This window comes from Pipistrellus hanaki (assembly GCF_964339955.1).
Source record: "Pipistrellus hanaki genome assembly, chromosome: 10".
Taxonomy (NCBI): domain Eukaryota; kingdom Metazoa; phylum Chordata; class Mammalia; order Chiroptera; family Vespertilionidae; genus Pipistrellus; species Pipistrellus hanaki.
In genome coordinates this window covers 72,432,421-72,449,810 of record NC_140512.1, presented here as the reverse complement: position 1 = coordinate 72,449,810, position 17,390 = coordinate 72,432,421, and the positions used below count along the sequence as shown (strand labels likewise).

Below are 17,390 nucleotides of genomic sequence, written 5' to 3'. Positions count from 1 at the left end.
CGCCCCCTGAGCATGACAGCCTCTGACTGGCCCAAGGTCACTACCACCAAGGACTCCTAACTCAAGCCCATGTTTTTCTACACAAACACGGGCCCATCGTAGTAAAGCCTGAGCACTTCCACAGGGTTGTGTGTGTTAAGAAGTGAAATACCACACTCCTTTTTATGCATGCCAACAGTCACCCATGCTGACTACACGGCAGAAAACGTCTGAGAGAAGAACCATTGTCCTAAAGGGAAGACAGATTAGCAAAGCCTCAAGGTGTTTGCACATCTGGCCTTGAAGTCAGGACAGCCCACAGCTGAGCCTTCAGGACAGCTCACCGCTGAGCCAGCAGCTGCTCTGGGTGCTCCCCCAGGCAGGGGCTTTACCAGTGACTTCCTTAAACTTCCCAGTTAGATGCGTCAGTGTAATTATTCTTGTGCACTATCATCTATAATCTCTTTGGGGAATTTCCATGAGTAACTGCAACATCTTACTGCCACCTTGGCTGTGAACACACCCAGCTCCCAGCGCTTTAATGGGATGCCCCCACCACCACCTACTTCAGAAGGAGAAGTGGGAGCTGCTCCCTCCCATTAGCAGGCCTCCTACTGCCCTGAGGCTTCTGTGCCCAGTTGAGTCACCCTCAGGGGGAGTAGCAGCCCGGTGTCCAAATGTCTTAGGCCTTCACAAATCGCACCTTTAAAAAACACCTGGATGCCGCATTGTTGGAAATGCAGCTTTATGGTATGGAAGAAAATAAAACTAAAGCAACCAAGTTGCAACAACAAAAATAAAAAACAGCTCTGTCTTCCCCACCCTTACTTTTTCTTACAGTGCTGGGGTCTGTTCCCCACACTGCTGCAAGATGAGCAACCATGTGGCGGGAAGGGGAGGCCGTGGCAGCACTATTTCCGTTATTCCTGCTTGGGATTTAATCCATACCCACTTCTGCAATACCAGTAGGCTAAGAGACACATTGGAAATTCAGGTACCACAAAGATGACCCTTTATATCCGCCCCCCCCCCCCCCCCGCCCGGAAGTTTAGACACTGAAATGTGTAAATCTCCATGTGTGTTCTCTATTTTTATATATTTATTTTATTTTATATTTTATTTAAATTTAATAAATCTTTATTGTTCAGATTATTGCAATTGTTTCTCCATCCCCCCGCCCCCCATAGCTCCCCTCCACCCAATTCCCACTCCATCCTTTGCCCTTACCTCCCCCATTGTCCTCATCCATAGGTGTATGATTTTAGTCAAGCCTCTTCCCATACCCCCCACACCCCTCCCCTTGATTCTATTATATTCACCAGTTTATTCTGTTCCTCAGATTTTTAATTCATTTGACTTTTAGATTTACTTGTTGATAGTATGTGTTGTTCATAATTTTTATCTTTACTTTTTTCTTCTTCTTCCTCTTCTTAAAGAATACCTTTCAGCATTTCATATAATACTGGTTTGGTGGTGGTGAACTCCTTTAGCTTTTTCTTATCTGTGAAGCTTTTTATCTGACCTTCAATTCTGAATGATAATTTGCTAGGTAGAGTAATCTTGGTTGTAGGTTCTTGCTATTCATCACTTTGAATATTTCTAGCTACTCTCGTCAGGCCTGCATAGTTTCTGTTGAGAAATCAGCTGATAATCGTATGGGTGCTTCCTTGTAGGTAACTAACCAGTTTTCTCTTGCTGCTTGTAAGATTCTCTCTTTGTCTTTTGCCCTTGGCATTTTAATTATGATGTGTCTTGGTGTGGTCCTCTTTGGATTCCTTTTGTTTGGTGTTCTGTGCACTTCCTGGACTTGTAAGTCTATTTCTTTCACCAGGTGGGGGAAATTTTCAGTCATTATTTCTTCAAACAAGTTTTCAGTATCTTGCTCTGTCTCTTCTTCTGGCACCCCCATAATTCTGATGTTGGTACTTGAAGTTGTCCCAGAGGCTTCTTACACTATCTTCATTTTTTTGGATTCTTTTTTCTTTTCTGATTGATTGTTCTTTGCTTCTTTGTATTTCAAATCTTTGACTTCATTCTTGGGATCCTCTAGTCTGCTGTTGGATCTCTGTATAATATTTTTTATTTCAGTCAGTGTATGTTTAATTTCTAATTGGTCCTTTTTCATATCCTCGAGGGTCTCATTAAATTTATTGGTCTTTTCTAGGAAATTATTGAAAAACCTTATAACCGTGGTTTTGAACTCTATATCCAGTCTTTTGTTCTTCTCCATTTCTTTCATTTGTGATCTGTTTCCTTGTCTCATTTTCGCTGCTTCCCTGAGTTGGAAGGATGGCTTTGCGTGCTAGTTGTCCTATATGGTTCAATGGGTCAGCCTCCCAGTTACTTTGAGGTGAACACTTGGTGCACCCCTTTGTGGACTGTGTGTACAGCCTTGTTGTAGTTAAGTCTTGATTGTTGTTGGTGTCACTGTTAGGAATTGACCTCCAGGCCAATTGGCTGTGAGGGCCCACTGTGTCTACAATGGAAGAATTGCTGTGCTGGAGACACGCTTATGGGGCAGGACTTGTTCCAGAGGGGCTTTGGTGCTCACTGAGTCTGCCTCTTAAATGTGTCCCTTATGAGAGTAGTTGAAATCAGATGGTGTCTCACACAGACCACTAGATACACTGGCTTCTGGATCCCAATGGGGTGCAGGTCAACTACTGTCTGAGGCCACTCAGCAGGAGCTACAGCGAGAACCACAGTTTTCTCCTCTTTGCTTGGGATTTGGAGGTTTTGGAGCTGTCTGACTAGAGCTGTAGTTTATTTGGCTAAGCTGCAACAGGGCAGGCCATTTATATGCAAAAGCTGCTGCGCAGAGCTTGGGTGTGCTTATAGATTGTGCAGGATGGTGTCTCAGATCCTCACTAGGCTAGGGCGTGTCAAACAGCGATGGCTACAAGTCAGCCTTCTCTGCCTTTCTGTGTTTCCAAGTCCCCGAATGCTGCACAGTAAACAATGATTACTGGGCGCACCTCTCAGCTTTTCAGCACTAGTGCTCTTTTCTCTTTCCTTCTAGTTGTAGAACTTCCACTGAGCCAGATTTCCCATGGTTCATTTGCAAAAAAGTACTAGGTAGTATGTCATGGGTAGCTACAGTATCTTCTGGTCATGGAAATTAGGAGCCTCTGCCTTCTGCAGCTACTGTGTGCTCTTATCTTTCCTTTTAGTTGTAGAATTTCCTCTCAGTCAGCCTTCCTGTGGTTCTGGCTGATGTCCGTTTTGTCTTTTTAGTTGTAGTTTTGAAATTGTTGTGGAAAGCAACAGTCAGGTGTTTACTTATGCCGCCATCTTGGTTTCTCTCTCTAGGCTATTTTGTCTTAAGTTTTTGTTGTAATTTAGTGCTTTAGGGTTAACTGCTAAAGATCTGCCCATGCTGGAGGTTGGGAAGTCCAAGCGAAATGTGTCAGCCGAAGGTTTCAGCCCAAGGCTTCTTCTCTTGGCTTGTACAATAGATGGCCCCCATTTTGTTTTCTGTGTTTCCCCCTAAGGAATGGGGAGGAGCAGAGAAGGCTCCGTGTGTCTTTTAGCTCAGTGTTGAAGGCATCATCCTGGCGCGCACAAACCCGAGTAGGATTCTGGCCCAGGGAGGAAGCCAATGGAAAGACAGGAGCTGCTCATTTCCCGAGGGAGCGAGGCTCCAACCCTCAGCATGGCTGTCATTTGAGAGAGAAGAAACAAGGCGCTGACTGGGATGTGGCAAGCACAGGGCCCTCTAGCTTTGCCACCTGCCCAGCAATTCCCCATGCAGGCGGCTACCCAGGACCTGGGAAGCATTCATGCAGCCATGTTCCCAGTGGCACAGCCCTGACTCCTGTGACAGCTGATGCCCATTGGAGAACCTAGAGGACATGTGCTCAGTGAGAACCTGTCACCAAAGGACAAATGCTATGTGATTCCAGCTGGGTGAGGGGCTCCGAGAGTCAGGTTCAGAGGCAGGCCGTGGGCAGCAGGGCCAGGGACTGTGCAGTTAGTTACCAGATCCTGCCTGCTCACCCCTCTGACACATAGTTCAAGACCCTAACCTACGGAACATAATGTCAAATAAAGATCACAGTGGAAGTCACGGCCTCTGACTTGGGGACCACTTCCAGACCACGCCCTGACCTCTACCGGAGCTGTATCCCCGTGCTCCCTGACTGCCACATACCCAGCCCGACCCCCAGCAGCTGGAGAGGGAACACTGGCTGCTCTTTTTGTTGTTGTTGTTGTTGTTAATTCTCACCTTAGGATTTTTCCATCGATTTTCAGACAGAGTGGGAGGGAGGAGGGGCAGGGAGAGAGAGGGAAAGAGGTGGATTTAAGTGAGAGAGAGAGAGAGAGAGACATGTTGATTGGTTGCCTCTCACAGGCTCTAACTGGGCCCAGGGATCGAAACTGCAACTGAGGTGCATGCCCTCGACTGGGAATTGAACCCATGACCCTTCGGTCTGCAGGCCACACTGGCCTTTCTGAGTCACACACAGGCCCAGGCATACTGCAGGAGTTCTAAGCTGATGGCCTTCAGTGCTTCTCCACGGACCACAGGCCTGGCACCCACCTCCCCACCTGCTGCACCCTCTAGCTCTGCTCACCCACCGGGTGCCTCATGCGGAGTGTGGTCCTGGACTCTGCGGGGCTCCCCTGAGTGCTGTCTCACCCCAGACACCTGCCCTTGCTGGCACTGGCGCTCCCACAGGCCCACTTCCTGCAGTACAGAGGCCGGCACACAGAGCGGCGTGCATGTCCCACAAGGGAATGAGGACACAAAGCCAAGCCCAGTGCATGGAGGTGACAGGATACGGAAAGAACGAAAACAGCACTGACTCCAACGTGTGTGAGGTGTGCCAGGCCAGGAGTGGGGGTGAAGGAGGACCTGTGTGGGCGATGCCTTTGCAACGTGAGTCCACCCAACACCAAGCTTATTCACCACGCAGCTGCATTCACACTGGCAAAGCCACTGACCTTTGAGGCTTGAATCGGAAGTCACGTCACAACGAAGATTCAGAGAAAACATTGCAAAATAACCATGTTATTGTTAAGACACAACCGCTAGATTCAGAAGACTATGGATCGACATAGTAACAGCCAAATGCCTCTTCCCTGGAGACACATTTGTCTGAATACCAAACGAAACTTAGAGAAGCCCTGAGGTGACCTGAAATCTAAGTAACAGAATGAGGGACAGTAATGCGTGTGACTTGGAAGTCCTCCGGCCACTGGACCTGCCTGCGTGTGAACCCTGGGCATGCTGGCACCTGCCCAAAGGAGCAGAAGCCTCCGGCCCGCCGTACCTGGGCCTCCCCGAGGTCGTTGTTCACCACGGTGAAGTTCAGCCCCAGCTCCTCCACGTCGCCCCCGTAGCTCTTGAGGAACAGCAGGTTCCGGTAAACCTCCGGGTCCAGAGAGGCCAGGTGGTGGATGTCCACGTCGGCACTGGTGCCCAGCAGCTTGGACAGGAAGAAGCCCGCAAAGGGCAGCTCCACCAGCATGTTTTCGTAGAGAGCCTGCAACGGGATGAGGGACAGCAATCAGCTTCACAGGTTCTAAAACAAACACGCATGTCCAACTGCTATGTAACAGGCTCCTAAGACATGCTACTTGGTGAGCGGTTAATTTACCAGAGGCCAGCCCACATTCCAAGCATTCAATGCCTGCATTCAGTACGTCAAAAATTCTAGAACAGACCATCAAAGAACTTTAAGGCTGAAATCACAGAATGTTAATACCAATGGGGAGCTTTAAATTTTTAATTCTCACCCAAGGATATGTTTATTGATTTTAGAGTAAGGGAGAGGGAGCGAGAAACATCAATCTGTTGCCTCCAGTGCGTTGCATGACGGGATGGAATCTGAAACCTAGGTATGTGTCCTGACGGGAAATGGAACCTGCACCTGTTTTAGTGTATGGGACACTGCTCCAACCGAGCCCTGGCTGATGTGGCTAAGCTGGTTGGGTATCATCCCTGCCCCAAAGGGTTGTAGGGGGTGTGCACAGCAGGCAGCCCACAGGTGCTTTGCTCTCGCATAATGTTCCTCTCTCTCGCTAAAAAAAAGAAAAAAAAGAAAAGAAGAGCCAAACTCCCCTGCCGCCAGGGGCTGGCGAGCGTTTCTGGAAAGGGCTCTGCAGAGGTACTGCTCCCCTAAGGTTGCCACAACGAAGCATCACAAACAGCAGAAAGGGCCTGCCCACAGGTCTGGAGGCCAGAAGCCCACAGCCAAGGGTCTCAGGGCCACTCTGGGCCCTGGAGGCTCAGGGCAAGGCCCTCTCCTGCCTCTCCCAGCTTCTGGGCTTGCTGGTATCCTCAGCGAAGCCGAGCTAGTAGCTGCCCATCCACCTCTGCCTCTCCCCAGGGCTGTGTTTGGACCCCCCTCGCCCCCCCTGCTCTTGTAAAGGTGCCAGGCACCTCATCTGAGCTTGACTACACAGTGAGGTCACCTTCACAGGTACAGGGGTTAGGGCTTGAGTTTTTCTTTCGGGGGAGAGGAGGCACAATTCAACTGCCTCACTCCCCTTCACCCCCGTGCCTTTGGAGCACAGAGGGGCACGGTGTGAGGACGAGGGAGGGCACCTGGGCACTGAGGCTGGAGTCATGTAACTTCCCACTGAATACTATTCTTCATGAGATTTGCTTCTCAGCCACCGAATGGAGAGACTTTCTCAGCACACCACATGAGCAGGGGACAGGCTGAGTGGCCAGGCTGTCCTTGCCCGCCTGTCTCAGGTGAAGGAGCCAGGCCCTAGGACCGGGGACTGTCCAGATGGTATGAGTTAGTAGGTGGCAAAACTGGTACCAAAACTCACCTCCCCTGATGCCAGACCTATGAGGTTTTCACTCTTAAGTTACTGTCCACCTTTACGTCTAAGGATTGCAGGTGAAATTGTTTTTGCATCTATTTATAGTCAAGTATATTACATATAGTAAAAAGTACAACTGAAGACAGCTGTGTAAAGACTTCTCGGACTGAGATACAGAACATCCCCACACCTCCCACACACAAGCCCCTCACTCTCCAGGCAACACCCCCAGGCCCAGCCCATCCTGTCCTCGCCACAGGCGAATTTTGCCGGTTGCAGAGCTTCATAACCGGGACTTCCCAGCACTTGTTTCATGCCCGTCTTCTCATGCAGTTTTCACCTGGCCCGGCCTGTGGCTGCCCTGCGGTGGCCGGGGTGAACGCAACTCTGTGACAGCCAACACGGCCTCCGTGGGCCTCTGCTCTCACGTCTCCTTAGTTTGCACCTAAGAGAAGGTCTGTGGATGGGGAGGTAGTGGGTCACAGGCTGTTTTGGAAAATGCAAGGAGTGTGTCCCCACAACGTAAACGTGGGAAGGCGGCATCCGGCCTCCTCCCGTGGCCAGCACAGTGCTCGCTGCTTTCCCTGGCCTGGCGGCGCGGGTCTCACTGTGGCGTGATCTGTCCCCCTGATGGCCTGTGGTTCTGGGTGACATTACATGTGGTCCTCTAGCACAGCAGGTGGAAGGAGGGTGCTGCAAGTTCTCCTGTGCAGCGCCAGGTCCCCTGGCACGGTGACTGCTCCTGTGCCCACGGCTGCAGAGTGCGAGGAACCAGCAACATCGCCATCTCCAGACATTCTCATTATTCCCTTGGAAAGAGGACTGACTGGGGAGCCACAGCAGTGCCTGCAGGTACCAGGCTGCCTCGCTGCACTTGCTGACCCACAGGCTCCCAGGTTCCTCAACAAAGGCCTTTACTTGGGGTGAGGGAGTGGGGGGAGGAAGGATACGAATTCACCACGATCCTCTAATACCCCACCTGCCAGCTGAGAGGAGGTACGGGGGTCCTACCCCACCTGGTCAACGGGGCTCTGTACTCAGGCAATCATGAACTCTGTCTGGGGGGCAGTTGTGACCCTTGCCTGAGATGGAGTGACCCCAGGACAGACGGGAGGGGGTGAGGGGTGCCCGAGCCCCGCCTTAGAAAGGATGGCGTGAGGTCTGCTGAGTGGGGTTGTGGCGATGTATGCACACTTCAGGCCGCTGCTTTAAGATGGATGCTACTGCACTGCACACAGAATCCAACATTACCACCAGCACTTGTCCTGAGTAACCCTTCGCCATGAAAACGTGACTAAGTCAGAAGTCACTCTTCCTTCCACACACACGAAAAGAAACACGAGCTCAGTGAGTCAGACATGTATGAACTCACTAATGCGGCTGCAGCGCGGCTCCTCCAACCTTCAGCGTCCATCTGGGTCCGAGTGAGCTGTGACCTCAGCCAGCTCCCACACAGGCACGGTAGGCAGCTGTCGATAGTTACCCACTTCCCCTGACCCCGGAGCTGCTCACATGGACCAGGACCTGCGTGTCCGCCTCCCCACTAGCAGGACTGCGGGACCCTGAACTGGCGGGCGAATGTCCCCCTAGAGCAGTGGTCGGCAAACTCATTAGTCAACAGAGCCAAATATCAACAGCACAACGATGGAAATTTCTTTTGAGAGCCAAATTTTTTAAACTTAAACTTCTTCTAACGCCACTTCTTCAACATAGACTCGCCCAGGCCGTGGTATTTTGTGGAAGAGCCACACTCAAGGGGCCAAAGAGCCGCATGTGGCTCACGAGCTGCAGTTTGCCCTAGAGTAACACCGTTTCTGGTTGCAGACAGGCTGTGGCCAAGGAGCTCCGACACATCTGTCAGTTCTGGACTCCACACTGTCCCCTCAGCTGAGACCTGTATTTCTGATCTTAAGACTACGGATGGCCACCAAGGCTGCAGAGTGGTTCTCTGGGGGAAGCCCCGTCTGCTGAGGCGCATGGCTCAGACAAACCCGCAGCACTCCTAGGCCCCACATCCAGGCCACGGCTGCAGAGCCATGGAGACCACTCTGCAGGAACGAGCTTGTCCCCGGGCTGAGGAAAGCCTCATCTGTACCAGGGACTGGAAGTAGCTGCAGGTGTAAATCATCAGCCGGTCAATACATAAGGTCATTGTTTGCCATTTCTGCATTAGTAACAATAAGCCAGTGAAATTCATTAAACACATTCGAGCTACCTGAATGTTAAACAGAATCCCACTGTGACTCATAAAATGTAAATGCTTAGGTGTAATTTTTTACAGAAGGCAGCTTTAAACCTTCAGAGCATTTAATATACAAGCACTAATAAATGATAGTACTAAAAACTATGATTGCATCAGCTAAATGGATTATAAATTAAATTTCCATAATGTATGCAACCAATACAAATGTAAGCATAAATCAAGGTATTTTCTAAACACAGGTTAATTATACAACTTCAAAAACTGTCTATTTTTTATGCAAAGAATCCACTTAGCATTTTTCATCTTGGCCTTCACGGCAGCCAGCTGACCAGGCTGGCTCCCCGGCCATCAATAACCACCTGCCTCGGGGAGTAGTGGTAGGTATGGGGAAAAGCCTGGAACGGATTTTTCAACCGTCTGTCTTTTATGAGTGTTTATAGCTAGAAATTGTGCCAAAATGATCTGAAATAAAAAGGATTAATTATCATAGAAGCCTTTTAATATAAGTGAGTGCAGTCGAGTAGAATTAATGCAAACTGTGGCACCATCAGGCGAGCAGAAGCGAACCTCACCATTGGCATTTCTGTTTGCTGCCAAATAATGCTGGTAATTTACAACATTAAGAATCAATAAAAAAATAATGCTTTTCAAATGCATCTTTATCAATCGTCAGGTGGTTCTAAAGTGAACATTTATAACTTAATCTACAAACTATATCAGAGATGTCTTTTTTTAAAGGCCCCCTCATTGAGCAAGAAGAAAACCATTTCAGACCACACTGCCCTTTGAATGTGCGAGAAAGAAACGCACAGTAAGGAGGCTTGGGGACAGGGTGCTGCAAGAGTGCCCGACCGGACCGCAGCTCCTGGAGGAGGAGCTGCCCGCTCTAAGGAGGAGTCTGCGGACAGCACCCGGCGCCCACTTCACACCTGGAAGGCTGCATCCACGAACTTGTTTGCAAAAGAACCTGAGTTCTGGGAGACATTTCAGGTTATGAAAACTTCCTCTGTCTGGATTCACTGCGGCCTCCAAAATCCAGCTCAGAGCCACCCCAGGGTTCACCCTTTAACCCCGGCCGCCTAGCCTGCATTACGTTACGCCATGTAAAGACAGCGCTGCTTCCACAGTCCACGTGCGAAAGCACCCAGGACCAAGGGGGAGAGGGAACAGAATGGGGGGCCCGGGCCACACCCTCCGCCCTCTCTGCCCTGACAAACCAGGCCCCGCCACACTCGGGCACTCTAGTGTTTCTTTAACATGGACAGAGTTTCCACTGGTCTCACAGGCAGGGTCCAGGTGTTTACTGTGGGACAGGCTCCACTGGAGGCCCTGAGGCACCTGGGAAGCTGGCGCTGCCTCCCAGAAGGCTTCCTTCTCCCAAAAGGCAGCAAGCGCGCTCCTCTGTGACCAGGAGCACGGTGGGCGGCGGGCTCGTTGGCACCGCCTGCTCCCCCTGCAGGGAGGCTCTAGGACGAGGGCTAGCCCTGGTTCACTGCAATGGACAGCCCGCACCTTTGGTCTGAGTGCTGTTTCTACAAACAGTTTTTTCACTTCAGAAAGCTCTGCGGGATGCTGGTAGGAGAGGACAGTTCACTTGTCAGAGCCCAGTTTCCTGGTGGGACGTCCAAAACTCAACACGTAGGTTGGAAACACTGTCCGTCAGCCAGAGCGGCCCCTCAGAGGAGAACCGGGTCTCCTGTTCCGCCCACCTCCCACAACTCCCTACAACGTCAAGACCCTCCATCTTTAGGACCACAGGGGTTGCCAGTGTAGCATGTCCACACACGGGGACTGAGGATTTTAGAACAGCTGGTACGTCCCTGCTCTGGAAGGTGCTAGAGTAGAGTATAAACTCATGAGGTCCAGTTAGGTATCCCATAAGGAACACTTTTCAGGCCTGGCCAGTGTGGCTCAGTTGGTTGGATCATCATCTTGTGCACTGAAGGGTTGTGGGTTCAATCCCTGGTGAGGGCACATACAAAGGCAACTGATTGATATTTCGCTCTCTCTCTCTCAAATCGATTAAAAAAACAAACGAACCGCCGAAACCAGTTTGACTCAGTGGTAGAGCGTCGGTCTGAGGACTGAAAGGTCCCAGGTTTGATTCCGGTCAAGGGCATGTACATTGGTTGCGGGCACATCCCCAATAGTGGGTGTGCAAGAGGCAGCTGGTCAATATTTCTCTCTCATCGATGTTTCTAGCTCTCTATCTCTCTCCCTTCCTCCTCTCTGTAAAATATCAATAAAATGTATTAAAAAACAAAACAAAACAAAACAACAACAAACCAAAACATATTTTCAGGTGAGGATTATATAAGAAAAAGAAAGAAAAAAAGAAAAAAAGAAAAAACAAACAAAACTATGCCCTTGATTGACAAGAAAAATAACCTCCAGATCTGAGTTTGTTTGTTTTTAATAGGAAAAGGACATAAATCATGATTATTAGGATGCCATAACACAGGCACAATTCTCAGAAGGGGTAAGGTTCAAATAAAGTAATCATCCTATATAATAAAAGCCTAATATGCTAAATGTCCAGTCATCCAGTCAGCTGTTCAACCAAAGCATAATATGTTAATAATATGCTAAGGTCACTCAACCACTCGATATGACATGCACTGACCACCAGGGGGCAGACAGTCTACCAGTCGACCAGCATCTGACTGGTAGGTAAGCTTGCTGCTGGGGTCCAGCAGATCCGGACTGAGCCAAATGGGCCAGACATGCCCTAGAGCCCTCCCACGGTTCCTCCCCAGCTGGCCAACCTCCCACGCCTTTCCCTGCGCCCTCTCACAATCCAGGACCCCTCAGGGGATGTCAGAGAGCTGATTTCAGCCTGATCCTAGAGGCCAGGCTGAGGGACCCCCATCAGTGCATGAATTTGTGCACTGGGCCTCTAGTTTGTAAATACTATGTATTTAATTTTTCTGCTCCCCCAAAAAGTTGAAGGTCAGTAAGAACAACCTCCTAAGGATTCACCCATAGCCAGAGGCACAGTGTGCGTGTGTTTGTGAAGTCTGAAATCTAAGTAAGACATCTTAACGCTAGTGGGAAGGCTCGTGCTAAGCACAGAGCCATCAGCTATTTGCAGGATGTCATGTTTAAAAACCCGGAGGGAAAAGATACGTTAACTTTAGAGATCCCAGCACTGCATCTGATGACAATCAGATGAAGCTGCTCAACTTCACTGACCCACCATGAGTCTGACAGAAGGGAATGAGAGAGAAGCTTCGCCATGTGAGGGCTAACACCCACTTCCATACACAGCTCTAAAGCCTCAGCGAATTCAGTGAGCTTTTATAAAAGGATGCTAATAACACTGAAGAATAATACTTCTTCCCAACCCTCAAAACTCACAGGATAGCCAAAACCGGTTTGGCTCAGTGGTAGAGCGTCGGTCTGAGGACTGAAAGGTCCCAGGTTCGATTCCGGTCAAGGGCATGTATACCTTGGTTGCGGGCACATCCCCAGTAGGGGGTGTGCAAGAGGCAGATGGTCAATGTTTCTCTCTCATCGACGTTCCTAGCTCTCTATCTCTCTCCCTTCCTCTCTGTAAAAAATCAATAAAATATATTTAAAAAAACTCTCAGGATAAACTGCTCACTACTCAGTATGAAACATAAGGGCACACTGATTCTGCTAACACACAAAATTATAAACCACACTGATGGTTCTCAACCTGCTAATTAAAAACCTGAAATATATGACCAAAATTTTATCAAAAAACCTGATTTATAGGCATGCTGTTCCAATTAAATCAATATTCTAAAGCAAGGAAAAAAGAGAGCCATTTTCAAGTAGAATTCAAATATGATAAAAGATTTTCTTCAATAAATATTCTGAACTTAATTGGCTTAAATGGACCTAGGTGCTTCTGACTGTAAAAAAAAGTTTGAGATGACATTACCACATCCTTGAGCTGTTTATTTATCCCCTGCCGGGCTGATTTACGGGTGAGGAATGCAGGCCGGACGCGCACCAGGCCCAGGCATCATCTGCTAATGGAACTCCTAATTGAGGAGTGACCGCTCCATGAAGCAACTCTTCCCGCGCAGCCCTGCTCCTGAGGACCTTGCCGCACTCCATCACAGCAAACAATCACTAACATATGCATTAGGGAAATTTAAATACATTATGGCCCAATAAATACCATAATCCATCAGTACAGTTTCTCCTCTTAGAGATTTAGAGATCAGCACACCACTGTTAGTGTTAGCCATTCACTCACTCAGGCCTGATGGTCTGACACGTGGGGACGTCTAACCATTTGTGATCAGATAATCATCAGGGACGCTCAGAAGCCAGCACTCCCTGAGGAGTACATGAGAAAAGTAGCCAATCTCAAACATGCGGAACCACCACAGGGAACCATCCTCCTCGACGGACTCGTTTTGTTACTAGTTTTGTTTATACATCGTTCTTTTAAATAGCTTCACTGAGATAGAATTTACATAAACTTCACTGTTGGAAGGAAGGCTGAAACCCCAAATTCTCCTGCCTGGAATGTGGTTTAAAGGGAAGAATGAGAAGCATTCACTGACCCCGAGGACCAGGCCCCTCAAGACGGCGCCTTCGGCCCACCGCAGCCGAGCCGCCAGCAGTCACCAGTGCCCTCACCATGGCACAGAACGGGCAGCCACCTGAGCTCCAGTGAGCAGGGCCATCTAGCCACCCTGTCTCTACAGGAATCAGACTGGAAGCTGACACATTCCAGAATGAAGGAGGTGACACATTTCCTTCAGACGAATTCAGGCAGTAAAATGCCTTCCTGCTGTCTGTCACTGCCCTGTGTGAGAACCACCGCATTGGGGCGTTTCAGGAGAGTCTAGCAAAGTCAAAGCTCCCCTTACTTTAAGTGTATTTTATTACTGTTAACTGAGCAGGTGTGGGGCTTGACTTCACAGAAAGAACTATGTATGGCACATGAAACTGCAGAGGTTCTCACACAGTGAGTTATGAAGCGTACGTCCTCGAGGCAGATGAGGTGAGTGTGAGGGACAATCTATTGGGCACAGACCCCACGACCATCACACGGCTCCAGGTGGAGAGAAAGGGGCCTGCTGGGAATTCATGCTCAAAAATCCAATGCCGGGCGGCGTCCGCAGTTCGCCGTGGAAATTATTATAAGTGGTAGGAAGGTGAGCCCGGAGGAAGACGCATGGCAGATCCAGGCCAGCCTGGAGGCTGTCACGGCCTGGAGGCTGTCACAATAAACCCAAGCTGAGCAGCGGCGTCTGGTATCCGGGCGGGTGCACAGGACCTGGGCCCATGACGATGCGTCTCACAGACACAGGCATCAGGGGCAGTGTTCGTGCCCAGGACGTACTGCTCCCCCGACACCCCTCTGTGGGGGGATGCTGGGCTTCAGGACCACCTGCCATTGACAATATGCACCCAGAAAAATCCCAAGAGTGAGGATGGCAGAGAACACTAAGCAATGTTGTAAGCATTTAAAAATTTTTGATACGAAAAGCCTAAACCCGTTGTCGGAAAACTGCGGCTTGCGAGCCACATGCGGCTCTTTGGCAAAATACCACAGCCTGGGCGAGTCTATTTGAAGAAGTGGCATTATAAGTAGCTTAAGTTTAAAAAATTTGGCTCTCAAAAGAAATTTCAATCGTTGTGCTGTTGATATTTGGCTCTGTTGACTAATGAGTTTACCCACCACTGGCCTAAGCAATGAAAGAACAAAAAAACCCAACCATCTATAGGAGAAATGCAGAGCTATGTGAATAGTATAATCTATAGGAATATATAATCAATAGGAGTGTAAAAGGATATTTTTAATAAATAGCATAAAATGCCCGCCCCCCAATTAATTCCATTTACTTTCTCTTTTTTTGGTTCATCTTCACCTGAGAATATTTTTCCTTGATTTTCAGGGAAAGTGGAAGAGAAAGGGGAAGACTAAGAGAAACACTGATGTGAGAGAAACACATTGATTGGTTGCCTCCTGCGTGAGCCCCTTGGGTAAGGTATACATATATCCTTGGCCAGAATTGAAACTAGAACCCTTTGGTCTACAGGCCAACGCTCTAGCCACTGAGCCAAACCAGCTAGGGTGGAGCACACATTTTTACTTCTCAAGAATTCTATATTTTTTTATGTTGCTGCCTGTGCTTTTGGTGTCTTATCTAGGAAACCATTGTCTAATCCAAGGCCATGAAGATTTGCACCCGCGGGAAGAAACCACCCCTGTCTGATGAACTCATTCTCCAGGGCCAGGGAGGCTTCACATTCAATGGTGCTGGGACGAGGGGCCCATGCAGGAGGAGCCTCCCACCATCCTGGGACTTGCTCTTTCTAGAGGTGTCCTCTGCTGCCCTTTATAGCAGGCCTTCTCCCAGGCCCCCGCTCACAGGCCCCAGCACTTCCCACTTCCAGGCCTCTTCCTCCACCCACAGGCACGCGTTTCTGTCCGGGTGCTGTGGTGATAGAAACTCCCCAAGGACAACCCCACGAGCCCACTGGTGGGCTTGCGGGGCTGCCCGACAGGGAGCCTGGCTGAAAAGGGGTGAGGCAGTAGCACCTTACAACGTGGAGGGCCCTTGGAAACAGGCGTGCTGAACAAGCCACCACCAGAGGCCGCAGCGCCTGACGTGGTTTACGGGAAGTGTGCAGAGCGAGTGTGTCACGCAGACGGAAGGCAGGGAGCACTGTCAGCGGGGGGCGTCAGAGGATGCATGTGGTGAAAATGTTCCGTGGTGCATGGGGCTGGCGGTGAATGTGCTGAAACCACCTGGACCAGGTGAGCTGCATGGTGGGTGAGTCAGGTCTCAGTAAAGCTGCTGTAGCCCTCACACGCCTTTACCACAACACTGCTGCAATCCAGCCGCCACCTGGTGGGACCAAGACTCCCTCTAAAACGTAGTCAGTCCAACAATGAAAACAAATGAGGCAGCCGCCTCTGAACTGGAGCTCCAGTATTCACCTGGCCTGGGAGACTCAAACTGGTACCTATGGTGTGCTCTCCTAGCCCCATGGGGGAGGGTCTCGCCTAAGGCCTGCTCCTACAGGCGGTATAACTGGTAATATTGGTATTCTTCCTGACTTACTTCCGTTGGGGCCTACTTGACACTTGTCTTAGCCTCCTTAGTGCAGACGGGCTGCACTGTGGCTCTGTGGCTCGGGGTGCAGACAGAGCCTGCTACTGCTGGTCTGCGTTGGAAGACGAGCCACTCACCCTGGCTGAATGGAGCCACCTGCACCTGTGGAACGGCATGCCCCACCTCTGGGAAAGCAGGACAGCTTCCAGTGGGTGCGTTCCCTTCCCTCAGGGGAACCTGTGGGGGCCATCTCTCCCCCGTTAGGGTTGTGGGTCTCTTCCTCTTGTTCTTGCTATTACTCTGAGCTTCTAGACAATACTGCACCCAGGGCTTGAATGCAATGTGCTAATGCCCTAACCACACAGGTCTGCTACTGGAAGACTGGTGCGTAGACTGTGAGGTAGAGTGGGTGATAGTGGGGTGGAATTTAGGATTAAGCGAGGGTATGGCCCAATTCTCCCTCCTAGTCAGTGGAATGGTGTCCATCTGGCCAGCGGCCACAAGGAGCAGAGCAGCTAAGACCCGAGAGTTTCCCACTAACAAGCCTCACCAGACTCCCTATCTGGTCTTGGCCTGCACACAGGCCTCCCTAGCACGGCTCCCTACCCTCTCCCCTCTGCTAGATAAACCCCTAGACCACCTGTCCAAGGTGGGAATCCCCCCTTCACCACTCGCCAACACTAAATTTAGTTAGAGTGTGAAAAAGCAAACAAAATAACCTATAAATGTAACCCTGCTTGTAACTGTTTCCCATTAGTAAAATGTCAGCAATCAACAAGAAAGAAAAAAACAAATACAACCCCCCCCCCCCGGCCAGCATGGCTCAGTGATTGAATGTCAACTCATGAACCAGAAAGTCAGGGTTTGATCCCAGTCAGGGCACATGCCTGGGTTACGGGCTTGATGCCCAGTGAGGGATGTGCAGGAGGCAGGTGCTCGATAATTCTCTCTCATCACTGATGTTTCTATCTCTCTGTCCCTCTCTGAAATCAATAAAAAAAAGTTTAATAAAAGAGAAAACAAACGAACACCCAAACTGCTTTCCTGACATGGACTTGACCTGGGGGAAGCAGTGAGACACCCTCCTCCTGCTCTCCACATGGCACCCCCACAGGCTGCACTGGGTCGGAGGGACTGCCCCCCAAGTTCATACACTGAATCCTAATATCCAGGTGATGGTATTACGAGGTGAGGCCTTTGGGAAGTGATGAGGTGATGAGGGTGGAGCCTAAGAACAGGGTCAGTGCCCTCATGGGAGGCCCCCTCCCCGCCACTGCATGTGCACACAGTGAGAAGGTAATGGTTATGAACCAGGAAGTGGCCCCTGGCAGACGACACCACGTGGCACCCTCCAGGCGTTCAGCCTCTGGAACTGGGAGAAGCGA

At 49.9% G+C, this 17,390-nt stretch overlaps 1 protein-coding gene across 3 annotated transcripts in view; it reads right to left on the bottom strand.

The window, feature by feature from the left end:
* The window catches only part of UBE3C (ubiquitin protein ligase E3C), a 108,791-nt gene that overhangs the window by 14,255 nt on the left and 77,146 nt on the right, over positions 1-17,390 (bottom strand). For all 3 annotated transcript variants that reach the window (XM_084897495.1, XM_084897493.1, XM_084897494.1), the window contains exon 19: positions 5,253-5,465. In XM_084897495.1, the coding sequence (XP_084753621.1) occupies positions 5,253-5,465 (213 nt within the window). The remainder of the gene's footprint in view (positions 1-5,252; positions 5,466-17,390) is intronic.